This window comes from Anneissia japonica, unplaced genomic scaffold (genome assembly GCF_011630105.1).
Source record: "Anneissia japonica isolate Jap-2015-1 unplaced genomic scaffold, ASM1163010v1 scaffold171446_len717541_cov154, whole genome shotgun sequence".
Taxonomy (NCBI): Eukaryota; Metazoa; Echinodermata; class Crinoidea; order Comatulida; family Comatulidae; genus Anneissia; species Anneissia japonica.
The window spans coordinates 60,912-86,450 of record NW_022696538.1 but is presented as its reverse complement, the minus strand read 5'-3'; the positions used below and the strand labels follow the sequence as shown (position 1 = coordinate 86,450).

The 25,539-nt window shown below is 34.8% G+C and overlaps 1 protein-coding gene across 1 annotated transcript in view; it reads right to left on the bottom strand.

The window, feature by feature from the left end:
• LOC117102103 (acylamino-acid-releasing enzyme-like) overlaps positions 1-24,215 on the bottom strand; it is a gene marked incomplete in the record, with an annotated part of 39,720 nt that extends 15,505 nt beyond the window's left edge. The window contains 11 exon segments of the mRNA XM_033242304.1: positions 569-663; positions 4,712-4,775; positions 5,302-5,423; positions 6,367-6,407; positions 8,085-8,176; positions 8,528-8,665; positions 9,267-9,403; positions 10,334-10,409; positions 17,078-17,168; positions 19,060-19,334; positions 24,038-24,215. Of these exon segments, the coding sequence (XP_033098195.1) occupies positions 569-663; positions 4,712-4,775; positions 5,302-5,423; positions 6,367-6,407; positions 8,085-8,176; positions 8,528-8,665; positions 9,267-9,403; positions 10,334-10,409; positions 17,078-17,168; positions 19,060-19,325 (1,122 nt within the window).
• Positions 24,216-25,539: the final 1,324 nt, after the last annotated feature.

The following is a 25,539-nucleotide window of genomic DNA, read 5'->3' as shown; positions in this document are numbered from 1 at the left end:
AAAAGCTTGGACATTCAGATTCACACATTTGGCTTCCTTTTCCCAATTTCAATCTTTCAAATTAATTTAATCCTAGTAAATATATTAAAATTCAAAAATTATTCTGAGTTTTTATCAAATGCAAGTGCATTTGCAAATGAACTGAGCATTCAGTACTACTGCACAATACATCAGATAGGGCAAATATCGGTTCATATGTTAAGCTTGTTTACTATTTTGCACAACACATTAAATAATACAGAAAATAATATTTTATAGCTGTCCTTTGTAAAATTGTCTCATTTTTACTATTATTATTATTATTATTATTATTTATATCATTTATATAGCGCCTTTTCTTTACACATACAAAGCGCTTCTTTTTCCTGGTCAGTGGGTCCACATGCTTTAAGCGCGGGAGCAGGCAACCCCACCAGGTATCCATTTATACCCCTGGGTGGAGAGAACCAATGCAGAATAGTGCCTTGCTCAAGGACAAAAGCGAAATGTACAGTGAGGGATTGAAGACAATACATCGAGGTTAGGAAACCAAACAGTTCCTACTGCGCCAAATCGCTATAGAACTTACCCTACAACTTCTCCATGCACTGTGCGTGTAGATTCTTTTGTTATCAGAGGACCAACATTTACGTGGAAGACTAACGAGATATAAACCCGGAAATTCTGAAACCAAATCCAAAATTTCAAAGCTGTTATTGTCCACATTTCACATAAAATAAAATTGTAAATTTGGTAAGCTGTGCCCTATTATATCCAGGTACATTCTAGGAAAGATACTTGCAGAGTCATTATAGGTTTACAAACATTTTGGATATGCTGTTTTTAAGTTTCCTTAACACATTCTCTGCCAGGGACAGGGTTCATTTAGGGCGCCAAGGATGCAAGTTCACGTCCACACATGTCTAAACATACCACTATTTTATTGCATGAAAACTCGCTGACGATGGTTGCCAGAACGTGAACTCTTGCCCTGGGTGTACAGAGAAGAACCTGGAATTAACAATCTAAAAATAAATACTTTGTTTTTTGGTGTTTAATTACAGTTGATGAGAATGCAGACTTCTCAAGTTCTACGGAACGTCCTTAGTTGCTAAGGAAATTTTACCTAATTATGGACGTTCACAGAAAAAAAAACAAAGACACTACGAAAATTTATCTTCAGTCTAGACCCAGAAATATATAGGTTTACACATTATTGAAAGTCTAGGACAATGATTTTTTCATCAGGCCCATTGGCTACCCGTCCATACGGACACCAACAGACCCTAGACTTCTGACCTGTCAGATTACTGATAAATTATTGTTAAACGCAGGAAAAGTGCCCCATGAAACATAAGGTGCTACGGAATATTTTCATTTACTACGGAAACTAGAAGACATGGTTACGGAAATGCATTTTATTCACTTGAGAACTCAGGAGAATGTTTTTTATTTAATCCTTGTGTATGGGGTGAAACTAGAAAAAAAGGCTTGACAATATATAACATGTTAATCTATGATGCAGCTGGGAACAATTTTAATTATACTTGATACAGTGTAAATATTGTATAATATTGATGCACTATATCATAGGTGGAAAAAAAAATATAGGTCAGACGGCAAAGCTAAATATTTTAATTAACATGAGGGTTGCAGGTATATTTATGGTAAAAATTTGATGTTTCCAATATCCTTATTGTTACCTTTTTTACAAAAAAAAGGGAAACAACGAACATGTTAAAAAAGGAATATGTATGTTATAGCAAAAGGCATAATATTAAAATAAAATGCTTCAGTTAGTCCAAATACCAATGATTATTTGTATTTTTTCAGATGTTGGTATCAGGATGTAACAAGGGGTTTTCAAGTCAAAGATGGTAGGCAAGCCATAAACATGGGTCCTCCACCGTATGTGGCCCTAGGACCGTACTTTGCCCACCTGTGTACTAAAATCCAACTATCATTACTATATCTAAATACAGTCAACTCTCCCAATACCGACCACCCTTCGGACCGTCCACTTTGGCCGGTATTCCGCATGGCCCGGCTTAGAAAACATCATGTTTACCCACCTTGATTCCCTGGCCTTGAGTCGATAAATAGGCCTAGGCCTAACTTGGCAAGGTACAGACAGCTACACCACACTGTATGTACTGTATACTGACATGAGAACGTCATTTAAAAATGCATGTTTATTACTTTATTTTTACATTATTTATATTATGTTACCTATTTTTTTGTCGCATTGTATTATCAATATTCATTCATATTCATTCATATTCATATATTTTATAGCGCCTTTCTTTGCAGATACGAAGCGCTTCCCTGGTCATTGGATCCACATACTTAAGTGTTGCTGCTGTATTCAGTGGAAGGAGCAAGCAACCCCACCAGGTACCCATTTATACTCCTGGGTGGAGAGAAGCAATGCAGATTAAGGTTGAGAAACCAATTTTTTCACGATGCGCCAAACCGCTTCTACAATAAAATTCACGCAAATCAACTTCATGTGTTCGTACAGTACAGGCGGAAACTATTGCAATTTTTCCTGCAACTAGGCTTCGTAAAGCAAACCTACGAAGCAAAGGTGTTTTTGCAGAAAGACTACTGTAGCTTACTAGAATAAACAATGTATTGCTGGGTTATTTGTGAATGACAAATTTACAAATTTAGTTAATTTAAAGCATGGAGCTGTTTTTCCAATAAGTAATTCACGGTGCCGTACGTTTGATTTGATCGGAGTCTTCCCTTCCATTCGCTATTCACAACAGAAACTTGTTTGTACTGTTGTAATTTTAAAAAATTGGCCTAGCCTATTTTCTGTTTAGAATTATTTTACCTCTTTTAACTGTGAACAAAATGATGTCCTCAATAACAATACACACATGTGAAAAGAGATTGTTCATCAAATAATATTTTGCAGTGTTGATTTAGTAAATAAAAGAGAGCCAACGTCCACTGATTGACCAAATGTCACATGGAAACCCAATGGAAAATAAAACTTCTTGTCAATCCCAAAAATCCAGCAGTGGGCAGCGTGTGTGCCAATCAAATCACACTAAATTGTGTTAAAGGTTGACCTAGTTTCCCCAACAACACCTTCATTAATGCAAATTTAAATAGCATATTTACTAAATTATGGGTTTCGGAAATCCATTATAGGCCCAAGGCCCTCACTGTCGGAGCTTTCAAAGCTTTGCCCCAAACTACCACCAAGGGCACTGCCCTATATCCATCTTGGGGGGCATAGGTGTCTCATGCAGACTAAAGACCGTGTTGCTAGCAAAACGTATCCCCACCCTCATCGAAACTGTCTACGGGAAGAAATGTGTATCTTTATAGGCCCTGATAGATTTTTTGGTGAGCCCAGTGAGGTTCAAAATCGGACAATCATTATAGGTTTTATGAGATTGTTTAACTACTATAGAAAAATGAAGCCCAAACCTCTATTTTTACTAAAAGTATTTAGCTCAGTGAGGTACATACAGGGCATATCAGGATATAGTTAAATCTCAACAAAACTATATATTTTTTTTTACCAAAAATCAATTTTTTATTACCAAAATAATTGCCAAAATTGGATTTTTTGAAAACCTTTACGTAAGATTCTGATATTGACTAGTAAGGTAATATATTGGTTAAAATGTATTTTTGACATACAGAGAACTGCAATATATTTTTATATGTAGACAAATCTCAATTTTTTACCAATGCCTTTATAAATTAAGATTCTAATATATTATTGACCAGCGAGGCATAATACTGTATTGATTAAAATGTATTTTTACATACAGAGCATATCAGTATAAATGTCAACAAACAAATCTATTTTGTACCAAAAATCATCGCTTTAACTCAAAAATAGGCACAATTGAGATTCTTTAAGATTGTTATGTCAGATCCTGACATAGTATTGATCAGTGGTTTCAAAGATTTTCTTTAAAAGCATGTTGATAAAACTGTTTCATTCATGTTGATAAAACTATTTCATTTGGTTATTGTGAAAAAAAAATGACCATATAGATTCTAAGCCTGTTTGTACAAGTAGGCCTTGTACTATAATAGCCAAAAATACTAAAATGTTAAAAACCATATTTTTCCCCAAAACTTCTATTTTTACACATTTTTACAATTCAAATTTCTACCCCAAAATTTAATTTTTCTTTTTTGCTCCAGAGATATTTCAAAATTGTGTGCCCATACTAATAATTTACCAATTTGACATCCAGGTAATCCAATTATTAATCTATGCACAAGGTTAAAATCTAGATTAATACAAAAGCGACTTTTTTGTTCAAAAAATCTTTTATTTCTTTATATTTTTCATTTTATTTCTGACTAAATAATGATCATATTGATTCTAAACCTATTTGTACAGGTAGGTCTTGCACTATAGCAGTCAAATATACCAAAATATTGAAAACCATATTTTTTCCCAAAAATGCAATTTTCTAGATTGAAAAGCATGTTGATAAAAATATCTCCACCAAAAATTAAAGTTTTGTCATTAGTTTACCGATTCTTCCATATTTTGACGTTAAGGACTCTCTACTATTTGGAGAGTTTACTGTATATGTAAGTAATAATCATCTTGAGTAAATCCTTAAACATCATATGATTTTCATATTTTATAGTTGTATGAATTAAACACTTTCACGTCGTTTTCGCCCACACCACCCACAATGATTCTTATTATTGGAATTTTAAAGGTAAACACAACAAAGAATTTTACCTGTTTTGCCAGGTCTGTCTTGAATTTCTACAACAACCTTAGTTTCTTTGGTCTTCCAATCATACTATAAGAAGAAGCAAGTTGAGTTAAAATTTAAAAAAAATTAACATAATTCATACAATATACAGTAGATGTATGCATAAATACATCTATATAGTTTATGCTTTTAATTATGCATAAATAAAAACCTTTCCTATATTATTGTTATTCTCCACCTGACTGGTTATAAATTTATGAGTTTCGATAGTAAAAAATCTGAAATTAATTGTGTGATTCAATTCAGTTTATTCAAGAATCAACCAGTTACTACAACAAAACAGAATAGAAATAAGAGACAAAATGAATACAGTTAAGATGTTGCCAGTAACACTTTCCCAATTTGAAGACGTTCATACACAGTAATACCAAATAAAAGATATGATCAGCCGGCATGTGAAGCAGGTAGCTGGCGTGTGAAATGCAGGCAGCCGGTCTGTCAAGCTTAGGCCACCAGGCATGTGAAGCATAAGCAGCCGGCATGTAAAGCGTTGGCCGCTGGTGTGCGGAAGAGTCAGCAGCCGTGTGTAAAGCGTACAAAATAAATCACATACCATAAGCAGTTGTGAGCATTGCATATGAGGTCCGCCTGTCTTGTTCCTGAGGTACACTAATTTGCTCATGTCCCAATTAAACCGGGGATTTGATACAGCATGTTCAGGTTCTGATAAAACATCTGAAGGGAAAAGGTGAGAAATGTATAGTACAGCATTCACAAGTTTCTATCATGTAAAGTACTGAAGTGTTAATTTATATTATAACATATAATACATATAACTTTGTAGTTCCTCATAAATTATATGTAACACAATTTTTAACTTTTAATGGTGAAAACTTTTTCCAATTTGTTTGAAGGTTTGCATGGCGAAGTAATAACATAATTTTGAAACTTGTGGTACACCACGTAGATAGTTCTGAAAAGAACTGTTGTAGTAAAGAAAGTCTTGACGTTTCGATTGAGTTGCTTCAATCGTCTTCAGGAGAATAATATCTCGTTTAATTCAATTTGCTAGTTGAAATATTGATGCACTGCTTTTATACCTAAGTATGCCTAGCTTTAATGTTATACTGCTGTAAAACAAGGGGGGTTTTACTTGCCGAGAGGTAGGTGGGCAGTACACATAGGGCTTTTATTTTCTTCTGCGGTGCACAAACATTGTTGTCAAAAATGCACAGTCATTATTCTTTAAGCAATGTGTATGCTACATGTACAGCCTTTCAAATAAATGAATGTAGTTTGGTGTACCAAGGGGTCTTGAATTGAGAGTGCTGATGTGGGGGGGGGGTGGGGGTGGGGTGCAAAAGTGAAGTGAGGAGATTCATGATTAGGAAAACGCATGCTAGCGCCTAATATGATGTGGTTTAAGGTGATTTCTTTGCTTCAAACATAAATAATGGGGAGGAGGGGGACTGGGTCCCATGCATTCCCCTAGATATGCTAACTAATCCTATGGTCCTGGGTTCAAACCACGTCACTGCAAGATTTCTTCTCACAGCACAAAAACAGCCTCATTCCTAAAGCTTCATAAATGAGACTTATTTTATAAATCATGATCATCAGTAACTGGCAAGTGTACTTGCTAAAAAGCATTATAAAAAATATCATTGTATATACTAACCAAAGGTCCGATCTTTAATTCGTAGAAGGTAAAGATCACAACTGGTGGTTGAATAAAAACAAAAATGGTTAAGGTTTACAAATTCATAATTAATCAGTGAATTTTTAAAAATGTAAAATATTCACAAGAATTAGTCATTTTACAATTCACAACACAACCATCCCCATCTCTAGGATCGGCTTCACCAGCAAGCGCAAGCTCGGTGGCCTAGTGGTTAAGACATCAGGCTAGTTGTGGAAGTGGTTGGCGCATTGGTTGTGGCTTGGACTCCCAACCTTGAATTCAGGGTTTCGAAACTCTTGCTGTGCAAGTTGCTCACTAAAAACGCGTAGGGAAATTTTGGATTTCTAGCAGGATCTTCGTTTATTTTTTCACATTTTACTTAAGTGTAAAAAAAAAATGTATCTTTGAATATGTTTGTGCTATCTTTGTGACATTTGAAGACAACAAATTACGATAGGATGCGTCTCATTTTGGGGTATCAAAACGTCAGTGCATTGACCTTGATGGTGGCGTGATTTTGTGTAAGCCTAGGCCTACTTGCAGCCAGGCACTTTTGGGTCATAAACAATAGGACCTGTCACAAAATAACTAACACTTTTGACCAAAAAAGGAAGTATTTTTTGGCTAAAATTTTTCAATTTCAGTTTCCAAAACCTTACATATACCAATAAAACTTTGAGAAACATGATGAGAGAAGAGAACAGAGTATACTGTAGTAGCTAAGCTAAGCTAAGGCCTTAGGCCTAGGCTACACTTGAATTGCGCTGTGATTGCGAAAAACGCAGAATGGCTATGAACCGTTACAGATAGCTAAACATATGCGTACACGTATTCGTTCGCGTGCGAAACCTCTCTATTTAGTATGATAACACGTCAGGTAGGGCAAAACATCACTATGATATTTTCCCGACGCAACCTCACATTGTAATAGTAGGCCTAATAACATACAAAACAACATAAATCTTGTCATTGAATACAATTATTTTTTTCCAGATAAAATGATGTGGAATGTAAGGAGGGAAATGTTGAAATTATGGGTTACAGGGGACAAGTTTTTCGTCTGAAGGGAAAAAATTCAGTTAGGTCAAGAATGCAAATGTACAAAAGCCAAAGTGTATGAGGTAGGAAGGGTCGCAGTTGTCATAAAATAAATGCTTCATTTACTTTTTTATTGTCATACTAAGTTAAAATTGTAGTGGCTTATCAATCGTTTAAAATTTTCAGTGTGAAAAATCCTGTACCGGAAATGCTCCATTCTAATGTTGCTTAAAAATTTACATGTACAAATGTAATTCAGAACTGGCTTTCTCGAAAAACATGCCTCCTAAAACAATAACAACTTCCACCCTACTCATAAAATACCTTTTCATTTTGTTTTATGTCGACTGTTTGGTAGCATTGTTTATGATATTGTTGGTAAATATTAATAATGAAAACAACAATAGCAATAACAAAAACCTAACAAAGATATGTTAAACATATAATAAAGCGTTTCATGCACCCAAAAGCACATATGGAACACATACACAGCTCTCTGACAGAATTCCATGATGTTGCAGCTAGAAATGTCCTCACCCGACTTTTGTGTTCGATCATATGGCACTCACAAATGTAGGTGCCTTGCTAAAGGACACAAGATGCACAGCGAGGGATTCAACCCCCAACCTCAAGTTTAGAACCACAACGACTGCGCCAAACCGCACTTAGATATTTACCTTCGCATTGGACAGAATCTAAGTCCAAGTCTAAAACTTGAGTTCTTCCATCCAACAAATATCACATCTTCATCATTTGGAGCCCACAATGCCTAAAAAATATACAATCATCACTGAAAATATATATATTGATTTTCAGTTCTTACATAGATGAGAATATTGAATTCATTTATTTTATATTTTAAAAAAAAGATTTATATAGTGCACACATCCAGTATCCATTTGATACAGAATCCAGGAAAAATAAACTTGTATAAAATACATCCCAGCAAGAAAGAACCTACCTGTCCAGGTGAAATATCATTGGGCACACCTTCCAAAATTCCATGACAATGCTAGCGCTATCAATATCAAGCAAGAACCTACCTGTCCAGGTGTAACATCATTAGGCACGCCTTCCAAAAGAGCAATGCTACCACTATTAATATCAAGAAAGAACCTACCTGTCCAGGTGAAATATCATCAGGCACGCCTTCTAGAGGGGCAATGCTAGCACTATCAATGTCAAGCACGCATAGAGATGGCATGTGTTTAGAAACCAGTTGCTCTCCCCAGTCTTCACGATAGACAAACTCATTTCCCTGAAAAAAGTAGAACAACAAACGTGATAAACGATAAATGCATGTTTTAGCAAGAGGCATATTAAAACAAATGCTTCAATGGTCCAAATATTAATTATTTGTATTTTAAATCAGCTGATAGTTGGTATATTTTAAATTCAAGAAAATCAATTATACATTTACGTAGAAACATCTCTTAAATTGTTTTTGGTATTTGTAACATATGTGATTTGCTGTATTTTTTTCTGTCCTGTCTGTGGTAAAATTTGGAAAATTAGCAAAATACTGAATTGCATACTTTGAACTACTAAATAAGTTATCAAGAAAGTATAATACATACTCCAAGTATTGAAATACACGCCATCGTGTTGGGATTCAATATTTCGACATTAATTATGTCATCATCATTCCAAACAAAGACCAAGACAATTCTTTGTACACACTATCAAAGTTTCTTGTATTATAACTGTTGTATGCTCAAATATAGTTATGAGGTGCCTATATATGGTCATGATGTAATGTCATCATTTGACCATATTTAGGCATGTCACATGTTTTTGTCAAATAAAATAGGCTCTGGACTTTAAACTACCATCTACTCAAACAAATTTTCAGTAATCACCTTTTCCTTAACATCTTCTCCATCTTCTTTGCAGGTACTTTTGGATTCAAAGTAGGATGATGTTTTTGGTTGTTTCTTTTCAGCAACATACAGCAACTTCTTCTCTGAGGTTGACCATTCTATACATCCAAATTGCTCTAAGGAAAAGAAGAATAAACCCAAGTTGATATTGCACCTCAAAACCCACAAATAGAATCTGCATACACATCTAGATGTGTATAAGAGACAGGAGGTAGGAAGGGTCGCAGTTGTCATAAAATAAATGCTTCATTTACTTTTTTATTGTCATACTAAGTTAAAATTGTAGTGGCTTATCAATCGTTTAAAATTTTCAGTGTGAAAAATCCTGTACCGGAAATGCTCCATTCTAATGTTGCTTAAAAATTTACATGTACAAATGTAATTCAGAACTGGCTTTCTCGAAAAACATGCCTCCTAAAACAATAACAACTTCCACCCTACTCATAAAATACCTTTTCATTTTGTTTTATGTCGACTGTTTGGTAGCATTGTTTATGATATTGTTGGTAAATATTAATAATGAAAACAACAATAGCAATAACAAAAACCTAACAAAGATATGTTAAACAACCACCTGTCTCTTATACACATCTAGATGTGTATAAGAGACAGGTATAGATACTCATAATATAACGTTTCTCAAAAAACAATGAAACACATGGCGAATTCAAAGCAACATGTCAATCTTATTAAATTCTTAATTACCAAATAAAATCAGATCATAACGAATCCTAATATAGTTAATTATAGTCTTTAACTCACCAGTAAACATCTGCTACTGAAAACCAGGTATAAAATGAAGCATTCACGCTCACAAATTTGGTATTCTAACCATCAATATAATATGCGTGCATCACCAACTGATGCCAGCTTCGCTCTGCCGACGCGATGTCAAAGCTCGCTCTACCTCACAAATACAAAGATAACGCTGGGGGCGCGCTGCGTAGGAAAGATCTAACAGTGTCTGTGTTTAGCTCTCAAACAGACCTGAGGCGACAACAAATCACGCTGGGCTGGCTAAGTTGGCCTTAAGTTAAAAGAATTACCATCCTCATAGATTTTTCCATGTTCGTCTGCAGCTGCAACATCAATTGTCATTAACATCTTTTGACAATTCCATACCTAATTAGGGCAGAAAGAAAAACATTTAATCACTTTTAAAAACATTATTGTTGAATATATGATGAGTGAAATTCGGACAAAAACTATTTAATGAACAGATCAGGTGACAATCCCTGTGATTTTTGATTATCTTGTTTCTGTAACAAATTTATTTTAATCACATTTACTTTTATTGCTATTATATATTTTCAAAATATGCCTTTTATAATTTTTTCTGTTTTTTTTTAATTCTTTTAGTTATGTGTATTCATTTATAATTATTGGAATGTACATTATATTAAATCTTCAATTATCTTGTTTCTTTAACGTAATACATATATATTTAATTTATATTTAACTTTGATATTTATTGTTTTTTTTAAATTACGTTTTAAATTTTTTTCTGTTTATTAGGTTTATTTTAATTCTATTTAACGTCTTTTAATTATTTACTTTGTTTTTGTAATTGTACTCTATTGTTTTTGCTTTGTATGTTTTTGAGGGTCCCAAATAATCAGCCCCGTCTGGATGGACCACCCTCACAAAATATTGTTGAAATAAATAAATAAATAAATAAATCCCAAGGTTTAGGCAGTTTTTGGTTAATATCCATTCAGATCGTTATGTTAAATAATCAAAGTGCCTTTGCTAAATAGTGGCAAGCAAGCTACCTGTAAAGTGGCTTCAGATAGTCTATATCAAATTTGATTTGTTGAATTATTAATTAAATGATTACCAATAATTAAGATGTTTAAAATGTCATTGACCAGTAATGGAAATTAAATTATGCGAAGGCATCATCCGGCAGTGCTAATTTTCAACGCTTTCTGACCAGTAATGGATTTGCTTATACAATCTGTTCAATATTGGATATTTTGTGAATTTCTGACATTTTGGTGGCTTGTTTTGGATACTTACAGTAGATGTGCATTTTTGTGTGAATTTTTATAGTGGAATTTGACAACTCATCTAGGCCACACTGAAGCAATGGTATGCAACACTTCATGCAACAACTACAGGTGTATGCCTACTGTTGTCTAACAATGGGTCCACGGGTGGTGGTCTAAACAAGAAGCGTAAGTGTTGGAGAAAAAAACGTGGTGTTCACGGTAGTAAGTGACGAGGAATTATTGTGCTTATCTCCTAACGTAGACCTAGTTATTTGTTACGAACTGATGTGTCTAAACCAACATACAGCAATTTAGTGCAGGTGAGCGTTTTGCCCCTCCGAAGTAGAAATAGGTCTCAGTTTCCTAGCTCATTAATCCATTGTCGATGATGAATAAAATCAAAGAAATGTCAGTGTTTATGATTGATAAAAATGTGGATGTACAGTAGGTTTAGTGAATGATTCTTGGGCAAATAACAAAAACGTACATAAAATTGCGATTGATGATTATGATCTGTTCTATTAAAGGGGAAGAGCAGTACGGGATGATCATGGATGTAGCGACATTACTCAAGGAAAATATAATTGCATCCGATATTGACTTGATAAGTGTTGCAGACGGTGTCGAGAGCTTGTGGCATAAAATCCGTATCCCCAGATCAGATTTATCCCAACATACACGATGTTGTTCTTTGTGGGAATGCATGACTATAGATGACTTTTGCTGTTCCCCTCTCCTAGCATGGCCTTGGTGTTCCTTGAGCCTAGTACGGAGATCACGTCCTGTTTCACCAATGTAAACCTTTCCACACTCACATGGAATCTGATGAACTCCTGGCTGGCTCTGTGCTGGTGGTTTACCCTTGTGTGTTTGAAGAGTCTGGGATAGTTTGTTGGGTTCACTATGAAACACTTTAATAATATCGGCTTGTTGTAGAATATGTTGAACTTGGTATGAAAGCTGTCCCAAATATGGTAAACAGACTTTCTAGATTCCATAACATCTTGGCTATTGTTGCATTTGGATGTTTTGAAATCTCTCATGTGATAACTGGTCAGTTTCAGGGCTATCCAATGGAGTTGTTTATCATAGTCCAGAGAAATCTTTAGTACTTACAATGCACTGCTAAGCTATCTCAAAGATTACATAGATGCTATTAAAACCAGATCACCAACTGCAGCAAAATACTGATATGTGGTGATTTTAATGAAGTTGGGAGGGAAATACCACAATTTTGCACATCCACTAGGCTAAAACAAATTATGAAAACACCAACAAGAGGCAACAATATTTTGGATTTAATGATAATAAACCTCTCCAACTACTATGAAGACCCGTGTTTTATTCGCCCTTTGGGCAAAGCGATCATGCAACCATTGTTTGGAAACCAAAACTGGGATTTGTAAAAGTCAAATTTGGTATGATCACTAAAACGTTTAGACAACTTTCTGGCAAATAACAAGTTTGGGCAGTGGATTAACATGAACTGGAATGAAATTTCCGATGCTGATCTTAAAACCAATTACTTGGAGTCTGAGTTAAAGACAGGATATAGCCAATGCTTCCCCGTTGCGTAAAATAAAGGTACACTCGATCACTCCCAACATAAAGATAAGGATAAGATTAAAAAAGGCAGATAGCTTTCTATGAACATGGTAATTAAGACTCCAATCGGCAATAGGTGCTTAGAAATATGGTTATATGGGAAATCAAAAGAGCTAAATTAAGTATGGTAAATATGAATTTGATTAAATCCAGAATGCCAATTCAAAGCAATCCAAAAAGTTGGTGAAATATGTGGGAACACAAAGAAAAAGAAAAGATTAAATTTAGCGATTGAAGAAAATGACCCCAACATTATACGTGATGATAAATTTACACTTTGCACAAATCTGTCAACATTTTGAACCTTTAACACATTGACTGCCAAACCCTTTTTTTAGGTTCCTTCCCGTGTGCCAAACCAAGTCAACATGTAAGATAGTATAATACAATGGTCATATATTTATATAGCGGCTTCCACCACAGATAAGCCTATGGCTTCCCTACTGTGCACTGCTAAGTTGGCAGCGCTACCTCAAGTAAGAAGTGCGACTTTTTAGGGAAAAGAATACTTTACTACAGAACAGCTTAACTACAGAAATTTAACTACAGAGATTAACTAATAAATGCGAATTATTAACCATGAGAAAGTTAACAAAGATTGAAGAGATAAGCCTTCAAATTCTTTTTAAATACAAGGAGTGAAGGTGCCTCACGAAGATCAGTCGGTAATGAATTTCACAACTTCGGGGCAGCTACAGAGAATGCCCTGTTGGCGTAGGTCTTGAGACGTGATGCGGGAACTGATAGTATAGACGTGTCAGTGGTTGATCTCAGAGACCGCAAACATGTTGCAAAACAAGACTTGAACAAAAGTTGAACAATGTTTGTTGAGCATTATGGTTGAGAGCCTTGTATGTGAGGAGTAAAATCTTGAATGAGATACATACTTCAAGTATCAAAATGCATGCCATCGTGTTGAAATTCAATATTCCGACATTAATTATGTCATCATCAAGAATGAAAAATTATCAAGCTTTATGCACAAGTACCAAAAGTGTTTGAGCAATCAAAACATTACCCCTAGTAGGTGACATAGCTATGAAACTATAAAGATCAAAGCATTCTTACCCTACTGATCAAAGCTACCTACAAAAACAAAGAAAACTCCTTTGAAGCTTTCAGCATATTGTTAAGCAATGGGTGTAGCTTACATATAAGAAATGCTTCGTTAAACAATAGTATAGACCAATTTTGCAAACATTGTAGCTTTGTAGCTGTAATGCAAGTAATGAATTAGGTTTAATATTTTCTAATACTAACATTATTGACAGTTCAACATCATCACATCCCATGGTATGCAATGCATGTTTTATGCTGATGATGTTCAGATCTACACTTCTTTTTCACCAGCTGAGCGTTCCGCAGCCATTGATAGAATAAAATCCTGCATGTCCGATGTCGAATCTTGGTCGGTAACAAATCAACTGAAACTTAATGACTCCAAATCAAAGCTCATACACTATGTCTCTCACTTTTCCAAGATGAATCGTAGTGTACATATTGGCAACTCGGTGATGAATGTGTCTGCTGAAGTCCAAAAGCTAAGTGTTATAGGTTCGATTTTGTCACTTTCATTTCAATGAACTCTTCAGCAATGTTGGGCATTAGAAAAATTGGCAGAATCCGTAGGTTTCCGGACGATAGGTCTGCTGCAACACTGGTTCATGCATTTGTAACCTCAAGGCTGGATTACTTTAATAGTCTACTCTACAACCTTCCAAAAACTCACATTTCACACTTCAAAACTGCAATGTGTACAAAATACTGCTGCTCTAAGCCATATTACACCAGTTCTTCAAAACTTGCACTGGCTATTCCAAAAACAGGCTTTCAAGATCCTGCTTCTTACATACAAGTCCATTCACAATCTTTCTCCATCGTGTATTTCAGAGCTCATCCCCACTTATGTACTGACAAAGGAAACATCGATCTTCTTCTCAACTCAATCTTGAATTTACGAAAATGAGGATGAGTTATGGCTCTCGTTCGTTTGCAAATGTACTTTAAATCGGCTGTATCTATTGATTCTTTAAAAACCCTGCTGAAAAATTTTTCTGTTCCAAAATGCTGAATATGCATGATATGTTTTCCTTAATTCATCTGGGGTAGTGATGCATGTCCTATTGTTTGTGGAGTGTCCAGAGCGGGGCCCCACCTGTTCCTTACTCGAGACAACGACGTTGTCTTTTGCAGTGCACGATAGTAGAGCTGAGGACTTACTCTGAGGTGGAAGCTACCGGAGCCCAGCATACTGCCTAACGGAGTGCCTCCGTGCACCTGGGTGTGACAGCGACGTTGCTTTCGACATCGGTGGGTGGAGCTCTGTTCTGGATACTTATACCGATAGTGCAAATGCTTTTTCGGAACTGTTTTTAGTTAAAGTACCGTAGTTTAAGTCAAAATTTATTTACTGCTTGTCTTCTTTTCTTTTTGTAAACGCATTGAGGTTTTTTGCGGAATGTGCTATAGAAGTATGGAATTATTATTATTAAAGGATCAAATGGCAAATTTTCAAAGAAAGAGAGAAAGTCAGGAGAAACATGTATATGTAATTTTTGTCCTACCTGACGTGGAAAATGTACTGAATACTCAGTACGTTTGAAAACAATTGCGAAAAAAATCACAAGTTGGTCTCGGGTGGAACTCGAACCCACGATCTCCAGATCACTAGTCTTGCATTATACCTCTAGACCACCGAGCTTGCGCCTGATGGCCAGCGTTAAATTTGAGTCCAAGTAAGCAGCAGGTACTGCAGTGTTAAAGTAAGCAGTGTTTACTGCAGTGTTAATTACACCTGTACAACTTAAAGTGGGACGTCCATATTTGTGACATATTGCTGCAAGTAAACGTCTGTACATGTTCACCTGTTTGAAAAAGTTTGGAATGGATAGGAGTCAATTGTTAAAATTTATTCAACTTTTGTAAGAGCAATAACTGAATATGCAAGCCCAGTATTGCATTCACCTTTGCCAAATTGTTTAAGTATTGAAATTGAAGCAGTGCAACGCTGAGCAGAATAATATTGGGTGCACAAGTTGAATCATATCGTAGGTCATTAGAACTTTTATGATTAGAGGAACTTTAAAATTAGAGAGTGTAAATTTTTGCTTCAATTTAGTACGAATTTATATGAAATGCTATAATGCTATACTAAATACAAGGGGGGGAAGTATGTAAAAGGGCACTACGAAACTCCAGTAAATTTGATGAGAACCTCTGTAAGTTTGAAAGGTTTAGAAAATCCACATTCCCTACAATATGTAGAATGTTGAATTGTAAATTTAAAAAAAAAATAAAAAAAATAGAAATACGCAAGCGTTTTGAATGTAGTGTTAGCTTGAGACTATGAGATGTTCCCATATATATTATGTATAAGTTATATTAATGTTTCCTGCAAATAATGTATATAAATTAAATAATGTTAATTTTGTAAATTTTTAATTAATGTAAAAAAAATGTATTAATAATTAATGTTGATTTCATGTTGTAATTTTATATATTTTGTATAAGTTAATTTTAATGTTTTCTGTAAATAATGTATATAAATTAAATAAATTTCTAACTTTGTAAATTGATGAATAAAAAAAAATGTAGTATTATTAACATTTTGTTGATTTTGTATTATAATTATTATGTTTCATATAATCATATATTTTTAACAATAAGTAATAATCCATAAACATTGAGCAATATTCTCCAAATTTTACACTTCTATATTTTGATTAAGTATGAAATTTCAATGTTAACTTCCTTTTATCTAATTTTAATTTTATTGATATTTGTAATTAACTATTATAATTTAAATTTTACTGTTACTCTTTAGTTTAGGTCTTTTTCACAGTCTGACTTCGTAATTACACTTTGTGTATGTTTTCTGGGTTTTTTTTAATTTCTTTTTTTTTTTTTATAAAACTTTGTTGTCAAAATTGTGATAATTCAGTGCTTGCACCACTGCAAGAACAATATGAATAAAACATGAACACGGCTTAGTGACAAATTCAGGATCCATGTTGGATGAGTGTTTAATTTCCTAAAATACCCTATTTCCTTGCACCGAGAACATGCTTACTGAGAACTCAAGAGTTTTATCTGGCATCTAGTGGTAGGGTAGTGTATTAGTCAGATCCACCTTTTACACTAGAAATGAGCAGACAGCTACATAAAAGTGCTTCTGAGTAGAACGAGAATCACTACCTCAATATACTGTTTTTCATCTCCTTTCTTGTTTGTTATCTTTCTAATGATAGCAACCAGTTTACCAGATGGTGAACAACGTCTTAGTAACCTATGATGAAAATTTATGCAGTCATTAATTAGCAGCAATTAGTGTTTTAAATTTTAAATTACTGTAAGTTATAAAACCATAATTATATTAATGTAATCAGTATAATAATTAGCATAAATTAAAAACAAAAGTAACAATATAGCAACAACAGCAACAGTAGCAACAACAGCAATGGTGAACAACATCTTAGTAATCTACGTATTGGCATTACTTTTAACATCTGTTTATAGTCTTTAATTACCAGCAACAGTGTTTTTAAATTTTAAATTAAATTTCTAAAGCCATTAATAAAAGTACAGTAATCATTACAAATGGATACATTATCATTATGATAATTAAAACAAAAGTAACAATAAAAAGAATAACATCAGCAACAACAGTAGCAGTAGCAGCAGCAGCAAACAGCAGCAGCAGCAACAACAGCAGCAGCAGCAGCAACAACAGCAGCAATTAATGCCAACAAAGGAACAGAAAAAGCAACAACAAAAGCAGCAACAGTAACAGCTCCAGCACCAACAAGAACAACACCAACACTATCACCACCAACAACAACAATACCAAAACCACCAACAACACAACTACAGCACCAACAGCAACAACAAGAACAACACCAACACTATCACCACCAACAACAAAACAACAACAATACCAAAACCACCAACAACACAACTACAGCACCAACAGCAACAACAAGAACAACACCAACACTATCACCACCAACAACAACAATACCAAAACCACCAACAACACAACTACAGCACCAGCAGCAACAACAAGAACAACACCAACACTATCACCACCAACCCAACAACAACAATACAAAACCACCAACAACAACAGCACCAGCAACAACAAGAACAACACCAACACTATCACCACCAACAACAACAATACCAAAACCACCAACAACACAACTACAGCACCAACAGCAACAAGCACCAGCAGCAACAACAAGAACAACACCAACACTATCACCACCAACCCAACAACAACAATACCAAAACCACCAACAACAACACAACAACAGCACCAGCAACAACAAGAACAACACCAACACTATCACCACCAACAACAACAATACCAAAACCACCAACAACAACACAACAACAGCACCAGCAACAACAAGAACAACACCAACGCTATCACCACCAACAACAACAATACCAAAACCACCAACAACAACACAACTACAGCACCAGCAGCAACAACAAGAACAACACCTACACTATCACCACCAACAACAACAATACCAAAACCACCAACAACACAACTACAGCACCAGCAGCAACAACACCAACACTATCACCACCAGCAACAACAATACCAAAACCACCAACAACAACACAACTACAGCAACAACAACAGCAACACCACCAACAACAACACCACCAGCAACAACAACAATAGCAGCAATAGCAGGATCAACAACAGTAACAGCAGCAGGAACAACAACAACAATAGCAAAAAAAACAGTAGCAGCAAGAACAGCAACAATGTTTGTATACTGTAGTACTTTGTAGGCCTCAGTATTTGACATTTGTGTTAAATAATTTTTTTAAATATGTATTTCAACCAATGCTCTGTAAATATGTCTATAACCTTCAAGAGATATTTTTATATTCAAATATGTATGTATTAGTGTTTTTGTTTGGTAAACTATCAGTGCGGACATTTGTCACTTTGTCACGGAAATCTGGCCTGTCAGCCATAGTCCTTTGTTTTTGTGTTAAATAGTGTTTTTAGTGAAATGATGCATCTAAATCATGGATTGGATAAATTCAATATTTGAATTCCCTAACTTAATTTAATGATTAATTTAAACTTATATAGTAATAAAAAGTTTAAATGAGACAAACGGTTAAAACTACAGTAAAGCCCCAAATTTACTTACTCTCCTTTTCGTTCAGTTGGAAATCCAACACAGCTGGCTTCTACTGGGGTACCATGATTATCTGTGATGACCTGGTGCTGTCTTAGGCTTTGAACATTCTCCATCTTCTGAAGGTCTCGTTGACTCCAACATGATGTAACCGTGTAAGACTTTCTGCCTTGTGCAGAGCAACTGCCAATACTACAGTAGATACTGCCACTTGTGACAGAGGGCAGCCTTGAGAACTCTTGATATAAAGACACAGCTCTGTCAACTAATACTGCCATATTTAAAACCTGTAATAATAGGAGACTAGGTGATAAGTTAGTAAACCAAAGTTAACATCCATTGTGTTTCACTTATTAACATTTAAAACAGACTGTACAACAAAGTTACTTCCTTGTTATTCACTGTCCATAAGTCTTGTATTTATATCAGGATAAACAGCATAAAAATAATTAAAATACATAATTTTTTTTATTATAAATGAAACATTAATAAATAAAAAAATTGGTTATATACACTGCAGTAAATCGAGATTAAAATTTAACAATAAACATAAATTTCACCATGCTCTCTCTCAGTGGCATCGAGAGGCCTGGGCTTACGGGACAAGCACCCAAGGGCCCTTGGTCGACAGGGGCCAGGGATGATATAGGTAAAAAAATAATAAAATAAAAAAAAAAATTATTGAACGTATACATTCATCCAGTATCATTCATTAATATTTTAATGATTCTACTACTCTAGAGTTTATGTTTACAATGTATCAAATAGTATATTCTTTGCGTCATTAATTAATAATTATTAAAGGATTGGACCCTGGATATCATCAATATATATACAAGTTAGAAAATACGAGTAGACCTGATAGAGATTTTATTGTCAAATAAATACTGAATCAATATACTAAATCAGTGGCTGACTAAAAGAGCTGTCTCTTATACACATCTAGATGTGTATACCTGGTGCCATAATGATAATTTATGTTCTTACCTCAGTCACAACCATAGTGGGGCTGAGGTACTGTACATAGACCCTCCATCTGTGAAAGTCCTTCTCTGGGGCCCCTTATTTATTATTAAGGGGCCCCTTATTAAAACAGTAAACTTTGATATGTTATGAATCTTTTCAGCTACATTTCAATAAAAGGAAGGATGGCTTTTACTTTTGCTTCCATATATTTTTTTTTATGACCTGGTGAAATTAAGCACTATATAATGAATTAATCTAGTCCCCTAATCCGTTAACTGGCTGTAGCTTGCAAAGGCCTAACCCCCCGCCTCTACCACCACTTGGGATCTTCCCCTCTATCCCGCTGGGGCCCTTGGCGGCCCCAAGCTTGCCATGCTAAAACCAGCATCACTGTCAGTGACGCAAAACAAGAAAAATGACTTTTTAATATATCCATATTAACTATTATCCACATCATAATCATCATCATCATCCTTCGGCCGCAGCCAAGATGGAGTTGACAACTTTTAGCCAGGTGTTTCGGTCGGACATCGCCTTGCCGAGATTTTTGAAAGGAATTACGCCATAGTAGCGTAGATCAGATATTATTTGGTCTCTACCTCACTGTAAATCGAATTTTTTGTGTTGCAAAGTGTGGCTGATATAGGTGGGAGATCACTGTATATTTCAGTTTTTGTGGGATGTGTTTTCCAGTTCAAATTCTGCACTCGCATCAGAAGTGTAAGTGCAGTGAAGCCTCTTTTCAAGTTCCCTTTTCATTGTTCATGTTTTGGAGCATACAAAAGAATGCTTAATGATTATGGCCAAACGAGTTTCTGATGTCTATAGATAATCTGAGTACAGTAAGTAGTCGACCACCATAACAAACAGGTAGGGTGCCGATGCTGTTAGTACTTTTTCACTTATTTTATCGGCCTATTGTTGTTATTATTTTTGACCTTTTATTATTACTTGCATTATTATTACTTGCATTTTTTATTTTTATTTCACGACCTTTTGTTTTAATTACAAATAAAATTATTATTATTAACTTATCTCTTCTATCACTTCTTATTTTATAAATATTACACTCTCCTTGTAATTAACCTTATAGTTTTCAGTGGCGGATCCAGAAATGTCCAAAAGGGTGGGCCGGAATGGGGTGGCCGAAAGTTGGGCCGATTGAGACAACACTGTCGTAGGGGGTCCGGGGCATGCCCCCGCGAAATTTTTGTGTTCTAGACTCCCGAACATAACATTTGAGGCATTCTGGGCCTGTCTCTTATACACATCAGATGTGTATAAGAGACAGGGATTGGACCCTGGATATCATCAATATATATACAAGTTAGAAAATACTATTTGATACCTGTCTCTTATACACATCTAGATGTGTATAAGAGACAGGGCCTACACTGTGCCCCGAAGACACGACGCTCCGGTCCCTGACTGCCATCGATAATTTGGTGGACATTCTTTTACTAGGCCTATTAGTACAATTGTAACTATCGAAGGCGGGCGCTCTTCCCCTATTTATCTAGAAATACTAAATTTGTCCTGGTGCCATAATGATAATTTATGTTCTTACCTCAGTCACAACCATAGTGGGGCTGAGGTACTGTACATAGACCCTCCATCTGTGAAAGTCCTTCTCTGGGGCCCCTTATTTATTATTAAGGGGCCCCTTATTAAAACAGTAAACTTTGATATGTTATGAATCTTTTCAGCTACATTTCAATAAAAGGAAGGATGGCTTTTACTTTTGCTTCCATATATTTTTTTTTATGACCTGGTGAAATTAAGCACTATATAATGAATTAATCTAGTCCCCTAATCCGTTAACTGGCTGTAGCTTGCAAAGGCCTAACCCCCCGCCTCTACCCCCACTGGGGATCTTCACCTCTATCCCGCTGGGGCCCTTGGCGGCCCCAAGCTTGCCATGCTAAAACCAGCATCACTGTCAGTGACGCAAAACAAGAAAAATGACTTTTTAATATATCCATATTAACTATTATCCACATCATAATCATCATCATCATCCTTCGGCCGCAGCCAAGATGGAGTTGACAACTTTTAGCCAGGTGTTTCGGTCGGACATCGCCTTGCCGAGATTTTTGAAAGGAATTACGCCATAGTAGCGTAGATCAGATATTATTTGGTCTCTACCTCACTGGTAGTGACCTGTAAATCGAATTTTTTGTGTTGCAAAGTGTGGCTGATATAGGTGGGAGATCACTGTATATTTCAGTTTTTGTGGGATGAGTTTTCCAGTTCAAATTCTGCACTCGCATCAGAAGTGTAAGTGCAGTGAAGCCTCTTTTCAAGTTCCCTTTTTATTGTTCATGTTTTGGAGCATACAAGAGAATGCTTAATGATTATGGCCAAAAGAGTTCCTGATGTCTATAGATAATCTCAGTACAGTAAGTAGTCGACCACCATAACAAACAGGTAGGGTGCTGATGCTGTTAGTACTTTTTCACTTATTTTATCGGCCTATTGTTGTTATTATTTTTGGCCTTTACTACTTGCATTATTATTACTTGCATTTTTTATTTTTATTTCACGACCTTTTGTTTTAATTACAAATAAAATTATTATTATTAACTTATCTCTTCTATCACTTCTTATTTTATAAATATTACACTCTCCTTGTAATTAACCTTATAGTTTTGATGAATTAATTTAGGCCTTCTTTCACTCTCAATACTACTTAGCTTAAGTTAATTGGAGGCACAGACTTAAAACCTTAACTATTCTGTAATGTACTATTATTCTTAGTTGGTTTTACTATTAAGCTTTTGTTGTGTATGTTAATATGTTCACGTGTGTGGAGAAATAAATTAAACAAACAAACAAAACTATTATTATTATTATTATTATTATTATTATTACTATTATTATCATTATTATTACTATCATTATTATTGCTATAAATGTTATTACTATAAATGTTATTATTACTATTATTTTTATTATTACTATTATCATCATTATTATTACTATAAATTTTATTATTATTATTTTTATTATTACTATTATCATTATTATTATTACTTTATTAATTACTATATCTTCACTTACTATCATTTACTGTAATTTAATAATTTGTTAATTTTACTTAATTTGATTACATTGCCCTTGTTACTTATTTACTTTTCTGAAGAATTTTATATTGTATTTTTTCGTTGTGTGAAATAAAATAAAATGAAATGAAATATGTGTCACCTTGAAGAATCCCGCAGTTGGTAGTGAAAGACTTAGTTGGGCCTTCAGGTATTAGTAGGTAGCATGGTTGGGTTTTCAAACATGATAAAAATGGCTTTAATGATTTTTTTAGGGATCCCATAGAGGCCCAGAATATGCAGCATGGATTGTCTGTTTAAAAAAAACCCTAGGACAAAGTTTCATGCTTCTTTCCAAAAGTGCACGCCCAAGTCACATATCCACCCACTACAAAGTTTGTTTTAAGAATACCTGGGTAAGTCTAAAACACACAAAAATCTACTGTATTTAAAAATACAAAACCCTTTAAAAATTATTTTCTAAACATTTAAAGTAAACCACTAATGTGTACCTCGGCGTTCCCTACTGCGGCTGTTAATATCGCCACCGAAATGCATACACAATAGCAATACGGCGTCTCGGTCGGCGGCGATCATGAATTCAGTGATTTATGCATGCTCTATCAAAGGTAATAGGCCTAGGCCCTATAATAGGGCCTATTGTCCTATCTCTCTAACCGTAAGTTAAGTTCATAATTATAGTTTAATATAATTACAATCTAAATAGACAATACAGTTTCAGTTTGCATTTTGCATAAATTAATATTCTATATAGTAAATATATCTTTTATCAAACTTGGGTACCGGTTAGTTTACGTTGTGGACGGGTTTAGCCAAAGATGTATCCTAAGGGTCTGCAAAATTTGGGTACGGGTTGACTAGGCCTAGTATTCACTCCTAGTAGCTAGGCCTAAGCCTGGCCTGTGAACAATTACATCATTTTTCATTTAAATTATGGTTTCAAGACATGAAATACTACCTACCTAGGCCGCCTACACAACTTGTGGAACACGAGTGTAACTAGGGAAGGTTGAGCTATCTGTATTCTTTGCCTCCGGTGAGGGGTAAGCCCTGACCACTGATGACCGACCGTACAGTTCTGTTATCTGTACGTATGAAGCGCCATTGTTCCCTTTATTTAGTGCAGTTTCCTAGCTATTGTCGAAGTCTTGTCTGTGTTACCTTGAAACGAGGAGCGATTTTAACACTGCGGCCAACCCCTATTAAGGGACACCCCTATTAAAGGGACGGTGAAACCTTCTGAGTGTGCCAAATGCTCAAATAACCCCTATTAAGGGGACACTTATTTTTTTCTATTGTATCACATCAAGGCCTGTGAACAATTACATCATTTTTCATTTAAATTATGGTTTCAAGACATGAAATACTACCTACCTAGGCCGCCTACACAACTTGTGGAACACGAGTGTAACTAGGGAAGGTTGAGCTATCTGTATTCTTTGCCTCCGGTGAGGGGTAAGCCCTGACCACTGATGACCGACCGTACAGTTCTGTTATCTGTACGTATGAAGCGCCATTGTTCCCTTTATTTAGTGCAGTTTCCTAGCTATTGTCGAAGTCTTGTCTGTGTTACCTTGAAACGAGGAGCGATATATATTTTAACACTGCGGCCAACCCCTATTAAGGGACACCCGTATTAAAGGGACGGTGAAACCTTCTGAGTGTGCCAAATGCTCAAATAACCCCTATTAAGGGGACACTTATTTTTTTCTATTGTATCACAACAAATGCAACAGTCTCAAAATAAGAAAAATTCACTAAACTTTAAAATTATTGACACATTTAGAGCAACTTATTAAGGAACTTTTATCACTTTTATAACTATTTTCACTTTTCTATTGCTGTTTGTCAAGGGCGATCTTTTGTTAGACTACGTAATAATAATAATAATAATAATAATAATAATAATAAGAAAAATTCACTAAACTTTAAATATTGACACATTTAGAGCAACTTATTAAGGAACTTTTATCACTTTTATAACTATTTTCACCTTTCTACTGCTGTTTGTCAATTGCGATCTTTTTTTAGACTACGTAATAATAATAATAATAATAATAATAATAATAATAATAATAATAATAATAATAATAATAATAATAATAATTTAACTGAAATTGCAAAAAGAATTTTGAACAAAGTAAAATAATCCGTCTTTGTTTTGGTAGTAGTTGGGTGTGTTGAAGTATTTTCATGTTTTGTTGTTTTACTTGTATCAAGTGGTGTTCTGTTCTCTCCTCTTATTGATTTGATTGAATTTTGTACTTTGAGAATTTGTCCAATTTTTTCTTATTCTTCTTAATTTCAGATATTCTGGTATATGTTTTGAATAACTTATTCTTTTTAATGAAATTGTTCTAGTGTTTAAAAGTTATTGTAGGCTTACTGCTTTACTTCTCTGTTCCAGAGGTTTTCTGAATAAATTTAAATTGAAAATTAAATTTTGAAATTTGAAATTTGAGCA